This window comes from Mustela putorius, unplaced genomic scaffold (assembly GCF_011764305.1).
Source record: "Mustela putorius furo isolate JIRA1106 unplaced genomic scaffold, ASM1176430v1.1 tig00003983_pilon_pilon_pilon, whole genome shotgun sequence".
Taxonomy (NCBI): Eukaryota; Metazoa; Chordata; class Mammalia; order Carnivora; family Mustelidae; genus Mustela; species Mustela putorius.
The window spans coordinates 22,000,994-22,024,788 of record NW_025422123.1 but is presented as its reverse complement, the minus strand read 5'-3'; the positions used below and the strand labels follow the sequence as shown (position 1 = coordinate 22,024,788).

Here is a 23,795-nt window from a genome sequence, read left to right as displayed (position 1 = left end):
ATCAGCTATATGGAGCAGTTGCATGGTTTGGATGTGGGATAAAAGGAGGGTCTTTTAAGAAATAGGAGATGTTATAACACGGTTTTATGATGGTGACAATGAGGCAGAAGGGAAAAAAAATCAGTAATTTGGGAGATTAGGGGCATTTTCAGGAAGAAAATCCTTGGGCAGGTTGGAGGGCATTGGTATAATATGGACCTTTATGTGGGGTAAAAGGCCAAGCGGATAAGGGTGGAAGTGGCCAGGTAGTGATTTGCAGGAAAGAAGAAGAAAAATTTATTATCAGACTACTTCTATTTGAATTGAATGAAACAAATAGGTTCTAAACTAACATCTCCTCTTTGCCTTTATCTTTAACTTCCTGTTCCTGCCAGCATTTTCCTCGTGGTTCCTTATATCTCATCCTTTTCTCACTTTAACTTGAAGTGTCATGTGACTTGGTTAGACTCTCTAACTGCACCTCCTTCCTCCCACTGAAGACACTGCCTGAGGCCCTGTGTGGGTTCTCCCCTAATCACTCTGGGTGGGAGGAGTTTTATGAGTGTGAGCCCTTGCCTGCCTGAAGACTTCCTCTGACAGCACTACTAAATTATTTAGGCTTTGGGTGTCTTGGAGGTGAAAAGTCCTGGGCAGTATATGGCAGTGAGTAGTGAGCAAGCCCTTCATAGGCCATTGGCTCTAATGTGCTTTTTTTTTTTTTCCTCCTTAAATATTTTGCCTGAACAAAGTACTGGAATTTAGTTGTAATAAGCCTGATATAATAATCATGGACTTTTATTTTATCTATAATAGACTTGTTATCTCATCGTATTCACTACATATATATGTGTTTGTGTATATGATTTTACCTGTTGACATAGGTATAGCTTTGTAGTACCTGATATTAGATGTTAGATGTTACTAGGCATACCTGATGTGAGAGAAAGAGCAAAGAGAATGTCCACCTCCTAATCTTAACACCTGTGAATATGTTAGACTAGGAATTTTGCACAAGGATCCTTATAAGAGGGAGGCAGGAGCATCAGAGTCAGAGGAGGAGATGTATGACAGAAGCAGAGATCAGGATGAGGTGACCATGAGCCAAGGAATGTCTGCAGTATCCAGAAGCTGGTAAAGGGAAGGAACACATCTTCTAGAACCTCCAGAAGGAATGCAGTCCCATTGACATCATGAGTTTAGCTCCCTAAGGCTGTGTTGCCTTTCTGACCACCAGAATGTAAGTTTGTGTCGTTTCAAGCCATTATGTTTGGGATAATTTCTTACAGCAGCAATAAGAAACTGATTCATTAGTGCAAATCCCATTTACCCAAAGATATGATTTTTCCTAAGTGTCTCCCTTTCCCTCTTTCCTTTGTCTCTGTAGGAGATAGGAGGTTGGGTGGCCAGGCAGGAAAAGAAAATGAGTCTGGGAGCCAGAACAGCTGAGGGTCATTAGTGTGTGTCCAGGGCCAGTGCACAGCGGGAGTGGGAAGGTGTGGGTGGAGTCTCTGGCTGGCTATTGAAGCCATCTGGACCAGGGAAACTTGGATGGAACAATTCGAAGGGAATTCTGCTTTGTTTGGATTTGGTTCTGTGCAATCCCCTTAAATAAGCAGTTTGAATCTCTTTCACATTATAACCAGGCCAAGTCAACTGAAGCTTTAAATAGGAAATTATTCCATTCTGGAGAAATACTAATTTTCACAAGGAAAATGCCTTCAAACAAAATTAAAGAGCTAGTTTCAAATTCTTCCTGTCCTTTCTCATTTCTTTATCAGTGAAATGATTTCTAACAGCACTGTCGGAGAATATTACTGTTTTGCTATATCGTTATAGAGAGAGAGGCAGGGGAAATATTCATATATCCCGCAGGTAATTTGGAGATAGTACTATTAGTAAAAGCATTGCACTGTTATGGCATTGATTTTTTTTAAAGGCCATCTAGCATATGAAAACATATACTAGAACTATTTTATGATTTTGTAGAAGATTATATTTTTATAGTGCTTATTTCTGTTTTCAGTCATTATTAATTAGTCTTCATGAACTAAATTACTTTTCTCAAACCAAAGGCCTCACTGGTTGTTAGAGAGATCAGGGGTTGTTTTGCCTTCTGCTTTGTTTTTAAAAATTGCTTTGTTTTCAAGGGTCTCAGTTTTTTTGTCTGGGAAATGAGAAGATGGTGCCGGATGAGGCCCATGTTCTCTCCAGTGCTAATTTTCTAAGATTCCATTAAAGCCATCATATTTGCTAAGGGAGAAAGGTAAGCTAGATTAAAACTGTCAGATTCTGGAGGTGAATTTTCATGTTATTGCCCTTAAGTGATTCTGGAAGACTGATACCATACTGCTACTGATAGGATAGATAGAAGTGTAGATTGGTCAGTGGGCCACACTCTGTGATGCAGTGACTCTCTTTGTTCCCACACCCCTTGGTGTACCCCGTCTAGTCTAGAGATTCCAGAAAGTGGCTAGCTTTCTCTGTGGATGGTTAAACCATACAAAAGTGGTAGTCAGTACAGATGGGAGAATTTCAAAGGTAGATGATTTTATCAAACACAAAGAGAGAGGGGTGGGGCAGGTTAGTAGGAGGTGAAGTTGGGTAGGTAAGAGGGAGAAAGGAAGGGAGATGGAGTAGAATTCTTTAGGCCATTGTGATGACTTTGGCTTTTGGTTGGAGTGAACTCAGAAGCCACTGGAGGGTCTGAATTGAAGTGATGTAACTTATATTTTTTAAAAGATTACTCTGACTTCTTAGTTGAGAATAGATTTTAGGGCGATGAGGACAAAAACCAGAGAGATGAGTCCAGAAGCTCTTGAAATAATCCAGGAACAAGATGATTGCAGCTAGAATCAGGATGGTAAGTAGTGAGGTAAAGAGAACTGCTGACTTCCTGGGGGTATTTTGAAGTTAGATATGATAGGGTTTGATGATGTAATGCATGAGTTTATAGGAGAGGAGTCAAAGGAGACTCAGTGAGTTGTGGAAGGAAGAATAGAAAAACTTGGGCAAGGGAAATCAAGAGTTTGGTTTAGGATATGTTAAATTTTTGTCAGATGGCTAAGCAGAGAAATTTTTTTAAGATTTTTTTTTTTTTAAAGTAATCTCTACACCCAATGTGGGACTCAAATCCACAACCCTAAGATTAAGAGTTGCATGCACCATTCACTGAGCCATCCCAGTGCCCCTGTTCAGGTAGAAATTTTAGGTGGTAGTTGAATATAGAAGTCTGACATTCAGGGTGAGTTCCTTTTTTATAAAGTGTCCTTTCTTGTCCTTTACCCATTTTCTATATGAGTGATAGTATTTTGAATGTTAATCAGTTGATTAGTAAGAGCTTCCTACACTAAAGGATTAAAAGAATTAATCCTTTGACATATATGTTGTAAATGTTTCTTCTAATTATTTATTTGGTTTATAGTTTTTAACTTGTAGCAATGTAAAATTTTCTTACAGTTAAATGCTTGGTTATTTTTTCTAGTGTTTTTTTTTTTCTTTTCTTTTCTTTCTTTTTTTTTTTTTTTTTTACTATTACTCTATTCATTTACTTTAATATGATTTTTAAGAATTTTTAATTCTCGATTTCACTTCTGAAATTTATTTTGGCATTTGGGGTGACATGAAGATCCAAACGGATTTGGCAAACTTGGAGAATGGCTACTCTAATATAGTGAAATTCAACCCAAATGAACGTATGGTTCTTACTTGTCTGGGACATGTTATTCAAGTTTAACATTGGTGAAAAGGGATCAGCATTTGTAATGGGGCTGCCTGAAGGGCTGATGCAATTTTTGGCATTGTTAGTAAATATATAACATCTATATTAAGCAAGATGACAGTCGTTCTTCTGAAGTGTTAGATTTGGTTTAGCCTGCTATACCTTAGGGATTTGTAGGACTTGGATTTCATTTAGAAGAGAGAAATGGGGACAAGAGTAAGAACTCAAAAGAATGTCTGTGGGGGGAGAATTGACTAAATCTTAGGTGTAAGCCAAGTGAAAGATGCTGTTTCAAAATGGTTGAGAATGATGGTAGAGAAAAAGAAGGGGAAGAAAACTAGAATTTAGGCTTGCAGAGTAAGCTTGACAGGAGGTGAATAATTAATAGTAGACCAATAGGACTCATGGGACAAGTTTTTATGTTTTTCTCCTTCAGACTCTTAACTGAATATGGTGCCAGTTGTGGACTCAACAGTTTAAGAGCTGTGGGGAGTTTGGGGCTGAGTGCCATGAAGATTAAGACCTGGAAAATGGGGTACATGAGGTTACAAGCCAAAGGAATGGCTGTTATTTAACTTGGAAAATAGAATTATAAGAGGTGGCTTAATGATGAAGTGTATGAAACATTTGTCTAGAGAAAACATTTTCTACCTGAGCTCTCACTTCACCTCATTTTGGATTCCTTTAGCAGAAAGCTTCATTGTCTTATTGTCTCCCAGTACCATAAAACTTACACAAACACACGCATACATCCCTCATGAGAGGCTCACTGGTAGACTGAAATATGGGCCATTTGCCTCAAATGAATTATCTTATACTTGGGCACTTTATCTTTTCTATAACAAAGTGTAATTTAAAACTTTCCTGTAAAGCTTTCCTAGACAAAGCTTAGTTGACTAATTTTTTCCCCCAACCCTCCCCATGTGTAAATCTCATGTATGAATTTCTCCATGTTTTCCTCACGGGCCTCTTAAATAGACTACTTATTTTTTAAAATATAGTATAGATAGTATATATAATAATGGTGTGTGTGTAGATATTACATAGTACTATTTGTACATTAAATTCTTCAAGGAATTGTTCTGTACTGTGCTTCCTGAGTGTTCCTTTGTGCTTGTCGTTCCAGAAAGCTTCCCTGTCTGCTCTTTGCCTCCCATAGTGTCTTTCTTAGAACTTAGCTCAGGTGTAATTTTACCTCTGTTACTGGGATCTATTATTAGTCAAGTAATTTGAGCAGTCAGTTCAGACACACACACTACTTGATTAACAGTTGGGTTAGGGGTAAATAAACTAGTTTCTATATTAGCTATACATGAAAAGACTGAGATTTAAGAATATTTTTGGGATTTGGTTGTGTAGGGCTATAAAGAGTGCCAATGGCAAGAAGAATCCACAGTGAACATTAAAAATATACACTGGATTTTGGTTACTTAGTTACCCTGGCTGTATTTGAAGGGTATCTATGGGAATTTTGGAAAACTTAAAAGAAAATTATGTAATAGAATAAATTTTGAATCACATTCTTAAATTTCAAAAAGAAGAGTGACATCCAAACTGATTTCTCTGGATTTTATAATCATTTTTAGAGTTTAGAATACTTAAAGGAAATCAATTACTTTATCTTCCTTGCTACTTAAGAAGATCTATATACTGAGGTTGGCAGGATAATTTATGGTCTGATTAGAATTGGGCTCAGAAGAGACTGTGACCCTTGCTCACAGGATAAGTTTTATTTCTTTAATTTCCATTTCAATGCTATACATCTTTCCTGGAGCATTGTAACTATGAATCATGGAGGAAAATTAAATTGATTCTGTATTCTTCAACCCTACAATTTGGCAGTGAGAATATTTTTTTCCTAAAAAATGACTCATTTACAAAGAAACTTTCTGTGAACATGGAAAAGACTTTACTGTCAGAAGTCTTGCACATGGGGGTAGGGTGGGTATTTGGATCTGCTAATAATTGCAAAATAGCAAAATCAGTGTTAGACAGTATTGATCAAAGATCATGTGAAAATGGCACTCCTACTGGAAAACACAGAAGCATGTGTATTAAGAAAAATAAAAACTCAGTAAGTTGTAAGGAAAGCTTATCATTTTTCCTGTTTCAGGGCATTTTTTTTTGTTTAAGTGTACCCTGCTATGAGTCAGCCAGTGTTTAGTTTTTGCACCTCTTGGAAATTGTTCTGTGCTGTAATATTCCTCCCTATTAACCTTTATTTTCCTGATTTTTAGTCCAAAATTTGTTTTTCTGAATTTCATCCAGTTTCTTCTGGTGATTTGCCCTGGGATCCCCCAGCTTGGATGTGGTTTTGGTTTTTCTTTATTTTGTTGCTAATCATGCTTCCCCTAGCTTCTAAAAAAATCTTTGAATTTCTATATATAACTAAGTTTTCAAGAATGCATCTCATTGTAAGTTAAAAAAAAATCAACCTGGTTGATTGTGAGAAGCATTTATTATTGCAGTTCTTCCAAAGACAAACAAATATGGCCTTTTTAAAGCACACTGAAGACTTGTTCACATATACGCCATTAGATCTATATGAATGTTGAAAAAGAATTAAATCAAAATCTTGATGACTGGATCTGCCATTCCTCAGGTACTAATGGTGCCCATTAAGGCTACAGAATAAGAGTTTGCAGGAGAGTTCTCATGGTTTTGTACGAAAGTCACTGAGTCTGAAGAAGATACAAAGAAGCTCACATATGAGTTCCTAGCCTCTGACAGGCATTTTCACCTGTGACTCTCATTTGTTTGTTTTCAGAAGTGAAGTGGGCACTGTTATCCTGGTCTATGGTAAGAAACTGAGGCTTAACTAGGCAAAGTCACTTAGCCAAAATTCTGTAGAAAGTAAAGGGAGGAGCAAAAATTCAGCCCAGGGTCTTCCAATTTCAAAATTCATTGTCTTTCCACTTTATTGAGTTGCCTCCCAGGATTTGGGGATTTGATCACTCTGCCTGAGGTCACATTATGAGTCAGAGGTGAGCTGGGAACACAGTCTGGGGTATCTCCACGTTGCTTTAATCCATTGAAATGTGATGTGTCCTCTCTAACAAATGGATCATATTAACTTCGAAGAAGAGTACAGTTTTTGATCTTCTACAAAAGATTTGTTTTGTGAACAAAGTAATAAAGCTGATATGACATTTGGCTTAACTTTTGAAAAATTGTGAAAAAGAACAATTCATTACAGTGAACTTTGCAGATGACCGGTCATTTTGGTAAATAGCCAATCTCCATGGTAACTTTCTTTTGAGGAATTAGATGAACATTCCTTTTCTTTGGGCACTCAGGATTCTAAGCAATTTAAAAGCCTTGCATTTTGTGCTTTGAAAGATCTCATTAATTATTCTAGAATCATAAGATAGGATCTACCATGAAGCATTTTCTGATAGAGGGTATTCCCATTGGCTCTGTCAACTTCCTAGCTGTCTATCTTTGGGCAAGTTACTTAATCTTATGTGATTAAGTAACTTCTCATCTGAAAATAGGGATAATATAGACCCTGCGTTAGGGTGGTTGTGAGGGTTAAGTGAATTAATATATGTGAAGTACTTAATCTGGAACATGACAAATACTGTATAAATCATTGCTCTTATTATTTCTCCCAATTACAATAGCCTGTTGTGTATCATGTCAGACTATCAAGAGAGTGCCTACAGGGTTTCAGAGGACCCAGTGTCTTCCTAAGGGGTGGCAATTATAAGTAACCTAACTCCATTTGGGCAATATCCTAGCAGCGACAGAATTGCAATTTAATTCCAGACCTATCTGATCGCGAAGTGGTTGAAGGAAAGAGATTCGGTGGTTACTGGAGTCATAAAGATAAAAGGCTGAGCAAACCGTGTTGACTTTGATCTTGAGAACAGGAACCACATGGCATTACTAAAAGCTTCAGTTTGCTACTGGTAGCAGCATAAACATAACCTGGTTCCTTGGGGAAAGAGATTTTTCTCAGTGCAGTGTGCATGACTCAAAGGTAAATTTGTCCTAAGTTTGATTAACAAAAAATTGCCGAATGCTCTGTTCAGTGTTGGAAATATAGAAATGAATCGGACTGGGTTTTTCCTATCAAGGGGACACCTAATCCCAGAACACAGAGACAGTGGCTGCCCAGAGACAGATTTGGGGTCTGAATACTGCAGGTGGTTTTGTATGGCGTGTGGTGTATGGAGGGATTCATTTTGAGACTCATTCACAGATGAAATAAAATGTTTAACATTTGCAATGGACTCAGGAGTATTTGTGTGAGAAATCCTGGAGAAAGGGTAATGATACACTCTGTGAAAAACTGAATGGGGTATGAAGGAAAGCATCGTAGTTGGTGCTGGAACTTATATAGTCTCTCATTTGGAGAGTAACTGGGAACATTTTACAGAATAAGAAATACGAGTGTGGGGGCACCTGGGTGGCTCAGTCAGTTAAAGCCTCTGCCTTCAGCTCAGGTCATGATCCCGGAGTCCTGAGATTGAGCCCTGCGTCGGGCTCTCTGCTCAGCCAGGAGCCTGCTTCCTCCTCTCTCGTTATCTGCCTCTCTGCCTACTTGTGATCTCTCCCTGTCAAATAAATAAATAGAATCTTTAAAAAAAAAAAAAAGAAATACGAGTGAGTGTAAAAGGAGAAAAACAATCTAGGACTGCTGTTGCGGAGACAAACACGATTATTGTTACTGGTGTTATTAGAGCTAGCAAAGAATAGTAAAAGAAGTATTTGAAAATGGGAGTGGGAAAGCAGGGAGTTGTGCTGTGTCTAAAATGACAGCTAAAAATGTGCTGACAAGCAAGTGGGTGAATACAAAAACCAGCCATAAATAGCCACATGGAAATTAAGCTTTTGGATTTAACAATGAAGATGTAATTGGAAACACTAACGAGATCTGTTTTATACGGCTGACAACAGAAAGCCATATCCAAGCAGTAAGATCTGAGACGGGGGGGGGGGGGAATCTAAATAAGAGAGAGAAATGTATTTGCAGGTGCCAGGTGGTTCAAGTCAACTTGACATTGACCCTGAGTAACCTAGACAAATGTTCTGGGCCTGCAAGTTTGTTTGGGAGTTTAATTGCCATATGCTGAGTGAAGAATGAATAGCTTGCCTTGTCTGAAGAAGCCTTGCTATTGTACCACAGGTCCACTGTCTGGAGGGATATGTAAGAAGCAGTGAAGTTGAAAGGGACCCTCACTTCAGCAGACAGCTCAGCATTGGGAGGTGGAGGAGACATGTCAAACCACACTCGTGGGGTTAACAGCAGCTGCTTTCCAAAAGGAGCAGTCCCAAAGGCTGTTATAGACTTACCCTGAAGAATAACATTTATCAAGTTTTAATTTATTCCAGAGATTAACTCAAATGGCCATTAATCTGGTAGTTTAAAAATGGATTACATTAGTGTAATCCTCCAATCTTGCATGTTTTTCTCTTGACTATGTTGAATATGTTTCTATGTGCAAAACATTTTTTTAGGAGCTGCGAATATTGGCTCTGTATTTGCATCCCAGAGCCTTCCTTGTCACTGAAACATATCTGGGTATTTTTATTAATCTGGAGATATTTAAGACCTTTTCCTAAAGACCGAAGATATTAATTCCACATTCAACATTTGAAACTTTGTTATTTTTGTTTCTTAAGCGGTCACCCAGTGAAGTCTTAAGTGTAAGACAGTCAAGGGTGAATCCTGAAACGGAAGACTGCTTTTTGTATGTTGAAATACTAATTATTTTGTGTTTGCTTTTCTTTAGGGATATCAGGGAGTTGCAGGATCACCAGGTGTCCCAGGATCTCCAGGAATACAAGTATGTGATTCATAGACACACACTAAAGAATCACCATTTCTAGTGAACCAAAAAACATAATTAACAGAATTTTATTCTGTGTTTGATTTAGGGAGTTCCAGGACCACCAGGTTACAAAGGAGAACCAGGGAGAGATGGTGAAAAGGTAAATGCATACAAACAAAAATGTGTCCAATTGGCTTTGGTTCACTCAAGGAAAACCAAGAATGTCACCTATGGTGACTCCCATTCAGTAGCATTCACCTTGGAGAATTCCAAGATTTGTGGGCTCATGGTCAGTGGTCATTGGCCAATAAAGCTCATAGCGGGGCTTTTATCACTAGATGAAATTGATTGTCACTGGATGACCACCGTGACACAGAACAGGTATTGACATTGCTCTGATGCTATGTTCTCTCCCTTGTGGATGAAATGTGTTCCTATTAGCCACGGGTAGCTCCATACCCATGTGTCCTTCTCCATAATGGATACTTATCTGGCAGGTGGTCTATTGGCTTAGTCTTACTGCGCTTTTTCCTAAGGGCTTCAGTGGGTGTATTTACTGCTGACTCTCCTTTTTCACAACTCTGAGATTTGGCAAGCTTCCTATTGAAGTACATCATCTTTAAATATGTTCAATATATCAGTACCTCCCCAAGGATCCAGAGCCATCAAGACCTACTGGCCCTGGTAGCTGGTCCACATCCAAGATGCCCAACTGTGTTTGCTCAGATCCCATGTTGATTTGTTAGCTTAAAGCACAGTTGTGTTTATAAGGTCTGTGAAGGCATTCTGGTGTTTGCTCCTGATAAAAGCCTGTACTAATTTTCTAATTAATCCTTGCTAAATATTACCTTTTTAAGATAGTGTGCACCATGTTCACATCTGAGAAGTTCTGATCCTAACCTGTATCCATTTTAGGTTTTTGTGGCTGCTTATGTTGTTTGCAGAAAATTGTAGCTGGTAAAGTAATCTTGAAAGGTTGGATCTCTGGCAGATCTAATGATATATCTGCCACTTTGAAGTTACTTGTTCTTGGGCAGGTTGCTTAATGTCTTTGAGTCTTATTTTTTTCATCGACACAATGGTGATTCCTTCATCGGTTTCTTGTGAAGGAGTCTTTTTTTAGCCACAGAGAAATCTGCCTATTTTAAATGATGGAGATACCTCTTGAGAGTTGATAGGGAGCTTGCACCATATGCAGGAATGGCAGACGTCTTATATTTTCATGCTGTGGGGATGTTGAGAGAGATTGCCTGACCTCTGCCAGGTGAACTGGGGGTGTCCCTGGGAGCATGAGGATATCTGTCCTGAGGAGACCATGTGTCAGTCACCTCACCTAAATTCTAGTCTACGGGACCACTGCTCTTTTCTTTTTCTTTCTTTCTAAGATTTTATTTATTTATTGGAGAGAGAGTGTGCAGAGCAAGAAAGAGAGGAGAGGAGAGCATGAGCAGGGGGAGGCGCAGAGGAAGAGGGGGAAGCAGGCTCCCCCCTGCACAGGGAGACTGATGTGGGCATGCCAGGACCCTTGCATCTTGAGCCAAAGACAGGTACTTAACTCAGTGAGCCACCCAGGCACCCTGGATCACTGCTGTTTAACATTCTCACTTACCCTGATTGGGGGATGGCAGGGGTTTCATAAAAGTATGTGTATATGAGTGAATATATCTATGAATGGATGAATGAATACATTTATCTATTTTTCCCTTTTACTTGGGTTTTAGAGACCAGTTATAAAAAGGAGGGTTTTTATTCACCTTAAAAAGAATAAGAGTAAAGTGTCTCTTTGAAAGTAAAGGAATAACAGCAATTTGCTTAGTCACATCTTTAATTGCTCTCTTGTTTTGGGGTCATTGTACTCTCTCCAGAACAGAAGTGCCTGAGTTTTACAAAGGCATACATTTTGTTGAATAAAATAAAGTGTATGTTTCTATGAAGGTCTCTGTTTTCAGTCTAGTTTCACCCAGAGTTGCTTTTTCTCTGAAATTTGTTCTTAGTGCATAAAGTCTGATCTGGCAGAGTCACTGTGAGCCCAGAATCACTATGCGCTGTGCCATCTACATTTTCTCCTCACATTCCATGCGGCTTTAGAACGTTCCTTACCTGGATTGCAATCACTGAATAAGTTAGAGACGTTTCCTCAGTTCTTCCTCTAGGATATAGTTTCTTCATATTCAGAAATAGGAGGGTTTAAAAGTAGACCCCTGAGGAGACTTTGACTTGGGGCAATGCAGGACATTTTTTCCAGGCATCACACAGAGGCCTCTCAGAGATGGTTCCACACGCTGTTCTCCATTAGGATCTTTTCCCAGAATCATTTCCATCTTGTGGATTTCTTCTGAACACTCCCATTGTAGGAGTTTCCACTTAAGATAATTAAAACTACATGCACTTTCTTGCTGACTTCAACATTTGTTCCTACATATCAGACAATAGAATGTGTATAGATTTCGCAGGTTCCCCCCCTTCCTGAATTTACAAAATTAAAAAGGAGCACTTATTCACCAAATGGTCTTCAGTTGGTAACTCATTTTATAATATGTTTTAAAGTTATTTGGAATTTAATAAAAAGTACTTCAAAACACTTCTTCAGCTTTAAGGAAACCCATATATTTAAATCACTGAAAGAAATATATTTTGTTAAAATTTACTTAGGCTGGGTTGAATAACTGGCATGCATTTATGGGTTTTTGAGTTGATTATGAAACCTTTTTTATAGCAAATTCAATTCTGAACACATGGGAGGTAGTAATAATTTTTTTTTAGACTTTGTACAAATTTATCACTTGGTTTTTCTGGGATTAAGAAATAAAATACGCTAATATATCCAAGGTCTCATTATGGAGCAAACTACACATTTTGTTTAATTTCCTCATTAGATCATTTACCATTTAAATTGTTCCTTCAAGATCTGTTTCCCATTGTCTTTGGCATACATACAAGAGTATGATGTGATAAATGAGGCTTCCTCACTGAAGTAAATCCTTTATTTTCATTGTTGCACTTCTGAAGTCCAAAGATTAAGTGGTATGACAGTGATTTATATAGTCAGTTATAATTAGGGAATTCCAGTGTACATGCTGAGAGAACAGTAATAAAAGACCAAGCTGAAAGTTTTATTAGGGAATATGCTAAAACTTAGTATATTAGTATTAACTTATATTATATATAATTATATATATTATATTATACATATTAGTATTGACTTATATATTATATATAATATATATTAGTATTAACTTATATATAAAATTATATATATTATATATATTAGTATTAACTTATTAATATTAACTTATTAAACTTAGTATCAGTGGTTTTATTTCCATAGTGTCTGAAGACAAAAACAAACAAACAACAACAACAAAACAACCTTAAAAAATTAAAACAAAGCCAAGAATGACATGGGAGGAAGAAATAGAATTGGCTTAGTAAAGTGGCCACTTTTATCTTCCTTCTCAAAAAGGGAGGGTAATGTAGTTTTCTGATAACACCACAGCGCAAAGGTCCAAATGCTGGCGTGGGTGTGCTTGGAGTTTAAGGGGCACAAGAAAGGGAGACTTAATGAAGTTACAGGTTATTGGTTGGGCTTTGAATTCACCTTTTACTTATATCTTCTCTATCCGTTCTCTACATGTTGGAGTATTTCAGGGTTCAGTCAGTCCTATGCCTTCTTTTCCTTCCTTAATAGAGTCTGTTTGTTATATTATTAAATATAAACTTACATGAATATAAATTTATGTGTTAAATATATAAATACAAATATTGGTGTTAAGCCTATTAATATATTGAGGGGCACCTGGGTAGCTCAGTCTGTTAAGCATCGGACTCTTGGTTTCAGCTCAGGTCATGATCTCAGGGTCATGGGATCAAGCCCTGCCTCAGCCCCGTGTTGGCTCTGCGCCTCCTCAGCACAGACTCTGCTTGGGATTCTTTCCCTCTGCCTCTCCCTCCACTTGTGCTTTCTCGCACATGGCGCGTGCACATGCTCTCTCTCTCTCACAAACAAGTAAAAGGCATCTTTAAAAATAGTAGTATATTGATATAACCAGTTATAGTTAATAGAATAAAAATATTAAATACACACACATACATATACATTCTGTTTTCTGATGAAATATTTTGCTGCATTTGAATCTGAAGAAACTGTGGAATTGTTGTTGAAGCCAGGGATTTTCAGAAGAACTTCTACTTTTTATGGAAGGGGTAGTACCACATTTTCCTTCTTTCCTCTACCCTTTTCTCAGAGGCTTTTCTTCCAAAGCAGCACTAATTGTGCCTTCCCTGAATAGTCTCTGAAGTCAAGTTTTGTTAAGTGTCTATTCTGTCCATGGGGTGCTGACCTGTGTGTACCCAAGTGCTTATTACTTCGGTGAGTACTTTTACAATGTCTTGGTAACCACTGATCTTTCAACTTCTTTTCTTTTAAGGATCTGTAATGGATTCAGCATCTCAGCCTATGGAAAAGAAACATTAATTCCATGTCCTGACTCATTTGTTGGCTGCTATGCCTTTTTCTGTTCTGTTATCTTTTTCTCTACTGGCATCACTGGAAAACTTAAAACTTTCATTGAATTTTTAGAGAGTGCTTCATATTTTGTTGGTTCTAAATTCCACTTCTCATCTTCACTTTGGATAGACTCTGTCTGTGGTCACTAAGAAGCTATGGGAGTGACCCTGTTCTGGAAGCTCAGGAATCTACCTGTTTTCTAGGCCTGAATAATTCAGTGATGATCTCCAAACCCAAGGGGATTGCCCATCATTGCATTAAAGAGAGGAAACATTTTAGTAAATTGAAATAATTCCCAATAAATCATTGCCTGAGCCTCGAAAGACTTAATATTTGTTTCAAAATGAAAGGAGAAAGAACAACTAAGATGTGTTAGGTGAATTTGAATTGTAGAATCTTTGTAGTAAAAGTCTTCTAGGCGTGTATTTATTTTTTTCCATTTGATTTTATTTCTTTTCAGTGTTCCAGCATTCATTGTTTATGCAGCACACCCAGTGCTCCATGCAATACATGCCCTCCATAGTACCCACCACCAGGCTTACCCAACCCCCACCTCCCCTCCAAAACCCTTAGTTTGCTTCTCAGAGATTTATTTATTTTAGAGGGAGAGAGAGAGAGCATACATGCACCAGTTAAGGGGAGGAGCAGAAGGAGAGGGAGAATCTCAAGCAGACTCTTTGCTGAGTGGGGAGCCCCATGCAGGGCTTGATCTCATGATCCTGAGATCATGACCTGAGCTGAAATCAAGAGTCGGTCATTTAACCAGCTGAGCCACCCAACTGTCCTGACTTGACCTTACCTTGGAGACTATGATTCTAGACCAAATCATGGGATAGATAAGCTGGTAAAGGATATTCATCAGTCATGAAAGCTTTGGAGGCATCTGTGGAAATGAAACCATCTCCCTGTAAATCTTGGATTAGCTTTGCTTCTAATCTCTTGTGAGGTCAGATGGATCCAGGAGTGTGACTCCTCAAAATAACTGTTTAGGTGAAATATTTTGGAAGACTCAAAAGTGTTTACTGTATTTTAGAAAATGAAAATATTTTGCATATTCAGCAAGTTATCATTAATCACAAGCAAGGCACCGGCTGAAGATAGAGTAGTATATTCTGCAGTAACAAATAAATTCCAAATGCCTGTATCTCAAAATAAAGAAAAGTTTATTGCTCATGAGGCTACGCATTTATTAGCAGCAGTGACAGGTCCCTCTTTTCCTCACATGGAGACTTAGGCTGATAGAAGTTCCACCATCTAGATCATAACTACTTATAGGAGCAGGTATGTGGAGAATCAGACGGTGGTTTTTAAACTACTTCTATTCATCTTTAATTAGCCAGGGCAAATTTTATAAACCACACCAAGTTCAAGAGTCAGCAATGTATGATTCCCCTATATGCTTGGAAGTGGAGAGAATTGGGGTATTGGTAAATGGTGGTCATATCTACTAAATAAAAATTGGAAAAAAATCAGAATGGATTTTTCCTCCAAGAAGTTGGGATCTAATAAAACACATAACATGTACACAGTGTTGTCAAGATAGTCAGTTGTTGGGGTGCCTGCGTTGCTCAGTCCATTAAGTGCCTGCCTTCGGCTCAGATCACCATCCCAGGGTCCTGGAATTGAGCCCCTCGTCAGATTCCCTGCTCAGTGGAGAGACTGCTTCTCCTTCTGCCTGCTGCTCTACTTACTTGTGCTCTATCTCTCTGTCAAATAAATAAATAAATCTTAAATACTACAACGACAACAACAACAACAACAACAAAAAACATAGCTGTTAAGTGCCAAGGAAGTTGAATAAAATTCTCTCTAAGCTGTAGGGCCGTGCAAAATTGAAAGAGGCCTCAAGAAAGTAACCTTCAGCAGGTTAATCACATCTATATACTATACAGGCTGTCCCTAACCAATTTAAGAAATCTATAATTTAGGGATGCTGTGGTTCTTAAGATGTTGCACTGTGTGTGTGTGTGTATGTGTTAGTAAATTTTTCTAAGTATATAGGAATATTTTCTGGAACTGGAATTGATTATAGGATCAAAGGGTAAAATGCATAATTAACTCTGATACAAATTGCCTATTTAACTTCCAGTAAGTTTGTACTCTCCCAACAAGCATGTGAAAATGTCTTTCCTCACACTCTTATCAGCACTGAGTTTCATTAAAGTTTCTAATTTTTACCAGTACCAGTTAAAAATAGTATTGGTTTGGTTTGCATTTCTTTATTAGTAAGGTAAAGTACCTTGTTATGTGAGTTTTGGGCATTTTGTTAATTCTCTGTCATTTCCTTTTTAGTCATATCTTTTTATGGCTTTGTATTGGGCTATTAATCTTTTTAAAAATCGATTTTTATAGATTTCCTATATGGTATGAAAATATTTTTTCCTGGTTTTTATTATGTGTTTTGACTTGGTCTTGGAAATTTTAGCCATACATAAGGTTTAAATTTTTATGTATGTGTAGATTTTTTCATTTTTTCTTTTCTGTGTCTATGTAAAAGGGTTCCACATTCCAACATTTTGTAGGTAATAACTCTACTTTTAGACTTTTGTTATTTTATGTTTTAATCTTTATAACTTTGGTATTTGGAGTGAAGTTATACGAGCATTTATATTTTTCCCTCTCTTTTCCCAAATGGATAGTCAGTTGCCACAACAATATTTATGGAATCATCACTTTTTTCTCCATTTATTTGGAATCTCCTCGTTACCCCTAAATTTCCATTTTCATATGGGTTTGTGTTTTTGGCTTTCCATTTTGTTCCATTTATCTGTCTACATCCTCTCCAACACCAAATTGTTCTTAATTGTTGTCACTTCATAATATGATTTAATGTTGGCAGGCCTAGTAGTTCCTCATTATTCTTTAGAATCAAAATTTTCCTGGCTATTCTTATATGCTTATTTTTCCAGATAAAGCTCAGTATCTTTTCTTTAGTTTTTAAGAAATTCCTACTCATATTTTGATTAGGACTCCTTTTATGGATTTGTTATAGAATCATTGACATAATTTCAATACTGAGTTTTTCCATTTAAGATCATGATTTATTTACCTTTTTATTTCAGTCTTGAAACTCAGTGAAATAGCATTGATTTTTTTTTCACATAGTCTTCTAATATTACCTAAGTTTATATCTGGGAATTTTTATCTCCTTTGTTTCTATTATAAATGGAAACTTTTCTTTAATATATTTTCATATTGGTTATTATTTATATATAAAACATTTTTGCATATTATCTTTTTTTTTTTAAAGCAGGAATTGACTACATAATCTATGATTTAGGGTATTAGGTATATTGGCATAGTAGATGTATGAACATACATAAGATTGTCCTTTTTCTTCCTTCTAGTTTTTAACTTCTTATTTCTACATTTTGTCTAAATTCATTGGCTAGTCAAAACTGGCTAGAAAAACATGAAAAGTAGTGGTGCTGTTGGGTGACTTTTTTTTTTTTTAAGTTTCAAGCACAGTCTCTTGTAGCTACAGGTTTATGGCTGCTTTGGTAGTACAACTCTCTCAACAGCAGGTGGATATTTGTGATTTTGTATCTTTGACTTTTGATTCCAGCCAATAGCAGCACCCATAGCCTTTGTTTTAGTTATGACCCTCTATACACTAATTTATTAACTACTAATAATTAATGATAGGTGACTTAAACTTATCAGACATCCATTGCACTCTTAGTTGTTGTTGTGTGGGTTTTTTTTTTTTTTCCTTGAGCCATTCTGTCCATCTTGAAAGGATTTTTGGACCGACCATCATTGATTCAGAGGATTTAAGAACAGTATTTGTGAAAAAAAAATAGTATTTGTGGCCACATATTTGATTTGGTTCTTCCCAGAGGTTGTTTTAATTGAACTTCTTTTAAATGTCTTCTCCAGTTTCATCATTTATCTGTTAAAGATGAGAAAAAAAAAAAGTTGTGTCTTCCAATCCCAGGACTTTTGTACTTCGTCTCTTCCTTTTAGTTACTACTTGAAAATCAAATGATTCTTTTCTGGGCTTCTTTCTTTTATAGTGCCTTTTGCAAGCAGCCAATACCAATCAATTCATGATAGTAACCAATTCATGATACCAACATTCTGTTTTCTCAGTTCTTTACCTCTAGGTCTAAGTCCATTTGATGCATTATTTGCCTTTGCAAGTATTACCAGCAAAGTTTTTTTTTTTTTAAGATATTTACCATTTATTAAATGAATCATCATTTTTCAAACATCTAATTATTGTTTTCCCTGTTCACTACCTAGCCCCAAAGCCACTGCCATATATAATTTTTAATACTGTTGTTTTGGCAGCCTCCTTTTTCTAGCATACCAGTTTTTGTGTTAATTAACATAGTTGAAGCTATATTACAGTAGCAGATGACCAACACAGGAGTGTTTATTTGCCTTTTGCCTTATATACTCATTGTGGAGATTTTGGCTTAACTTTACCACTTCTTTGTTTTAAACCTTGGATATAACTTGAGTGAACAACATGAGTTTGAAGTTCACAGGTCCACTTATATCTGGATTTTTTTCAACAAAATACAGCATAATACTGTAAACATATTTTCTTTACTTTCCTAATAACATTTTCTTTTCTTTAGCTTCCTTCATTATAAGAAGACAATATAATACACATATCATAAAATTTATGTGTTAATCATTTGTGTTATTCATAAGACTTCTAGTTAACAGTAGAGTATTAGTTGTTAAGTTTTTGGAGATGGAGAAGTTACATGTGGATTTTCAATTGCATGGAGGTCAGCCCCCAACCCCTGAATTCTTCAGAGGTTTACTGTATTTGGGTAACACTTTCTTGTGTTCTGTATTTTGTAGATATTGTTTCAGTATTCCTCAAAAATTTTCTCACTAAATTTTTCACCATGTTAATATCTATTCCATGCTTTTGTATTTTACTTAGAAATCTTGCTTATGCACATAAGGATAGCTTTGTCCAGGTTTTTATTTTTCTGTTCCAGTGTGAATGAATGCTCCCAGTCTTCTCACTTCATCTGAGATTTGTTATCTCTGGTAAATTAAAATGTGAAGATTCTGTTTTCTGTACTATGTACCCAGAAAGTGGAGTTCTTAGACTTTGTTCAGCCTTAATAAGGAATCCTGGTTTGTCCTCTTCCTTCTGTATTTCTATCAAGTATTTACTGTCCAGCTACATTCCATTTTATTAAGAGTATATCTTTGTCTAGTCCCACCATCAATAGGTTATTTTAGCACAGCTTCTAAAAAGTTAGCTCAGGTAGTCTTCTTAACTTAATCTTTTCTCTCTATAGAAACGGTTACCACTCCTTCCTGCCCCAAGCAAAAAGGAAAAAAAAAAAAATCAAGAAGTGGTTTTTGTTCTCATATTGGGAGTCTACATGTAGGGGAAAGAATATGATTCAGTTTCTTATTGCACCTCTTGATCTCCCCCTGAATTTTATTTTATTTTTTCATATTCTTGGGTTAAACTACTGAATTTTGGGATTAATAAACTCTAGAATGTTAGGGCTTTTAGTGGATCTTCTGTCTGTCTCCCTCATATATACACAGATTGTTATTAATCCTTAGTGGAAAATTAAGATGGTCAAGGGAAAGTTATTACCCATGAGAAGGACATTCTTTACAAGACAAAACATACTCTTCCTATTTAGACCAGAAACAAACCCCAAAACTCACTGGTGTAAATGAGAAAGAAGTGTCTATTTCTCCTGTCATGTTATTTATGTACTTATCCAGGGACTCTCGTTTTTCCTTCTTGTTGGTCTGATCTCCCTTAGAGTGTTCTCTTCCATTCTAATCTGATGGGAAGGAGGAAAGAGAAGTCGTAGCAGTAACTCTCCCTTTAATAAATTCTGTGGAAGTTGTGGGCTGCAGTCCTCTACACACACATTCTGTTAGCAAGAACTTGGTTAGGTGGCCATGCTTAACTGCAAAGTAGTCTGGGAAGTAGAGTCTCTACTTGGGAAGCTGTGTGCCCAGAAAAAATTCTCTGTGGTAGTATAAGGTGAACAGATTTTTGGATATAACCGTGAGCCTAGCATACTGTTTATATTACATACACTTATAGATAAATTAAAGGAACCAAACATAATACAGATAAATCTAAAATATAATGTCATTTTTATTCCTTATTTGACATCAGTTATCATAGGAGAAGATGATGGAATTCCTGGGCTCACAGCCCCAGTTCCCTCTCTGTAAAAATTTATAATACCTCCCATTCTTTCACTAATGGAAAGGAATATCTCAATGTGGAATAGATCAGTTGTTAAAATTAAGTTTTTTTTTTTTTTAAATTAAGAAGGTCAATAATGTATTGGTCTAGTTAGATAAGTACCTTTCCAGATTTTCCTACAATTAACCAGAGTGGATAAAGAATGAAATTGGTTTAGGATAAAACAGAATAAGTGAATGAATATTAGCGTTCCTACACAAGAGGTCATAGAAATAACCCTGTCCAGGAGGTTTAAAGCCTCCCAGTGGAAGGTGCTCTGGATATTACTGTTTAAGCATCAATAAATTACTGCGGCTTCTTGATGAAGGTGAAGGGCAGAATATACACATTAACTTTCTCTGCTCTTAAACTCCCATAAAGCCACAATCATGAAATAGTAATTATAATAATAAAACCTAAAATGACAATAAAAAAAGAAGATAATAGCTCTACATTTTTGGAATCTGAAAGGACCCAAGGAAGCTCTATCTTAAAATAAAAAGTGATATGACTCATATGAGAGAGAATCCCTTTTGCATGTGTGCACATGTGCACACATCCCTAAGGCTTAGGAAATGGTAATACAAGTATTTCTGAAAATGGAAGTGACTAGAAGGTAGAGCTAAAAATGGAAGCATGGGGATATCTGGGTGGTTCTGTCAGTTAAGCATCTGCCTTTGGCTCAGTTCACAATTCCAGAATCCTGGGATCTAGGCCAGCATTGGGCTCCATGCTCAGCAGGGAGCCTGCCACTCCCTCTGCTTGTGTGTTCCCTGTCTCTCTGTCTCTTTCTCTGACAAATAAATAAATAAATAAAATATTTAAAAAAATAAAAAATGGAAACATGGTTGAATATTTCTTTAAGAATAGTGAGATCCTGTTATTCCTTCCTAACCTCTGTGTGGTTAAGTTAGTCTCTTTTCTTCTACCCTGGCAAGATACACAAGTTTACTATCTGGAGAGTATAAAGCTGAACGTCTCTAGACTGGAAAGAAAGGGTGGAGTTGTACTACAACTATAGGCAAAGAAGATCCTTCTATGGGGAATCCACTGATAGCCAGAGCTATTTAGGTAAATGACCCAACCACACCATATATGGAGAATTTCAGTCACTGAACTGTACTCGCTGAGAGTTTATCATCAGCTTCCATATGAACTGATCATCAAGAACCAGAAAATGATCTTAGAAAAATTAAAGATCAGCAAAAAATCTCAGAAGAAACTGGTAAAAGACCTGAGCAGAAGACTTGGACAAAGTGTCATTAGTGCCCTCAGGGAGGGAAAACCCCTGATAGATGGTGCTTCCATTGTGTTCGTTGGTAGGAAGTGATGGGACTTCAGAGCCAATAAAGAGGCACTTCTGTAGTACATGACCTCCTCATAGACCACGTTCCAGATCCTGGGTCCTGATTTCCATTTCCAGAGTCTGCAGGCCTATTTACTCTCTTGGTTCTGGTAACACAGTATGCTTAGAGGTAGCTAAGGGAAGGTTGTGTATGTGAAAAGTGGATGGAGTTTGGGTGTGTGGTGGGAGTCTACATGTGTAAGCATGGGGTCATATAGATGAAAAGTCTTCCATAGTTTTAGCATAGTGGATGATTATGACCATATCTATGCTTAATATTGTACAATTTTACATTGTAAGACACTAAAAACAGAAGATCCTACGTGCTTTCTGAGAGGGAAGAACCCTACAACCACCAAAAGAAAATGTCATATACAAGTGATCAGAATCAGAAAGGCTTCAGATATCTCACTAGTGTCACTAAAGTCAAGAAGGGAATGGAGTAGAGCCTTCAAAGGTCTATGAATTATTAATTACATAAGTGAACAGAATAAAGATGTTTTCAGAAATTTAAATTTCAGAAAGTGGTCTTCCATGAATTCGTTTTCAGGAAGCTATGGGATGATGTATTACCCTAACAAGGAAATAAACAGGAGAACAAATGTATACTGAAACAAATGAGAAGCCTCTAGAAAAGGCAAAGAATATCAAAGTTTCAACGTATATGAGTATATTTCTCAGTGATTTTGACAGTTGGAGATTGGAGTTCAATGTTGTAATAAATTTATAAGAAAATAAGTAGTCAACCTCCTGCCCCTTCCAAAACAGGCAATTTTTAACTTGTAGGGCAAGAAAAGGCAAGCAATCAGCATATTTATGGTTTAGTTGTCAATCTTAGTATCAGAAATGATAACAATTGATTTAATCAATGTTGTCATAGAAAGCTAAGGAATTTGTGTTTCCTAGAAGTGGAGATGGGGAGAGGGTGCTGGTTGGTTTTAGAGGTCGATCCCTTCTTTCACAGTGGGAGGCCAGTAGATAATGCTGGAAACTGAAAATGCAGTAGCAATGTAACCATGGGGTCTGGTGATTTGAGTTTATAGAGATATGGAAGCTTAGAATGAAAAAAGCTGCCTTTGGAGGATTTTATCCATTCAATAACTCGATCATTCTTTAAAATATGTGAATAATTAAAAAAAAAGATTTTAGATTTAAAAAATTTTTACTTAAGTATAGCTGCTACAGTAATTTCAGGTGTACAATATAATAATTTGGTGTCTGTGTATGATATGCTGTGCTCACCACAAGCATAGCTGTCATCCGTCATTATTATAATATCATTGACTCTCTTCCCTATGCTGTGCCTTTTATTCCCTTGACATTTTCATTTCATAACTAGAATCGTATATCTACAACTGCCTTTCACCCACTTGACCATCTCTTCATTCCTCTTCCCTTTGGCGGCCATCAGTTTGTTCTCTGTAATTTATAGGTCTGTTTCATCTTTCTGTTGATTTGTTTGGTTTTGTTTTTTTTTAGATTACACATCTGAGTGAAGTCATATGGTATCTGTCTTTCTCAGTCTTATTTCACTTAGCATAATACTCTCTAGGTCCATCCATATTGTTGTAAAAGGCAAGATATTCTTTTTATGGCTGTATAATATTCCATTGTATGTACATATATGTACATGGCACATTTTTTTCATCTATTCATTAATTGATGAACACTTGGGCTGTTTCCCTATATTGGGTGTTATAAATTATGCTGAAATAAACATAGGGTCTGTATATCTTTTTGTTTTACATTTTTGTTTTCTTTCTGCAAATACCTAGTAGTGGAATTTTAGATCATATTGTATTTCTCTTTTTAAATTTTTGAGGAAGCTTTTCACAGTGGCTATGCCAATTTCCACTCCCCACCTTTTTTTTTTTTTTTTTTTACTTCCTTGCCAATACTTTTAATTTCTTACCTTTTTGATTTTAGCCATTTTGACAGGTATGTGGTGATACCTCATTGTGGTTTTGATTTGCATTTCCTTGATGATGAGTGATGTTTAGCATCCTTTCATGTGTCAGCTGGCCATCTGGATGTCTTTGGAAAAATGTATGTTCAAGTCCTCTACCTATTTTAAAATCAGATTTTTTTTTTGGTGTTGAGTTGTTGAAGTTCTTCATATTTTTAAGTATTAACCCCTTATTGGATATATCATTTGCAAGTATCTTCTCCCCTTAAGTAGGTTGCCTTTTTGTTTTATTGATAATTCCTTTGCTGTGCAGAACCTTTTTATTTTGATGAAGTCCCAATAGTTTATTTTTGCTTTTTTGTCCTTTGCT

General features: G+C 36.7%; 1 protein-coding gene across 4 annotated transcripts in view; it reads left to right on the top strand.

Moving 5' to 3' along the window:
* The window catches only part of COL21A1 (collagen type XXI alpha 1 chain), a 254,886-nt gene that overhangs the window by 167,085 nt on the left and 64,006 nt on the right, over positions 1 to 23,795 (top strand). For all 4 annotated transcript variants that reach the window (XM_013045877.2, XM_013045878.2, XM_004772401.3 and 1 more), the window contains 2 exons: positions 9,436 to 9,489; positions 9,581 to 9,634. In XM_013045877.2, coding sequence (XP_012901331.1) covers positions 9,436 to 9,489; positions 9,581 to 9,634 — 108 coding nt within the window. The remainder of the gene's footprint in view (positions 1 to 9,435; positions 9,490 to 9,580; positions 9,635 to 23,795) is intronic.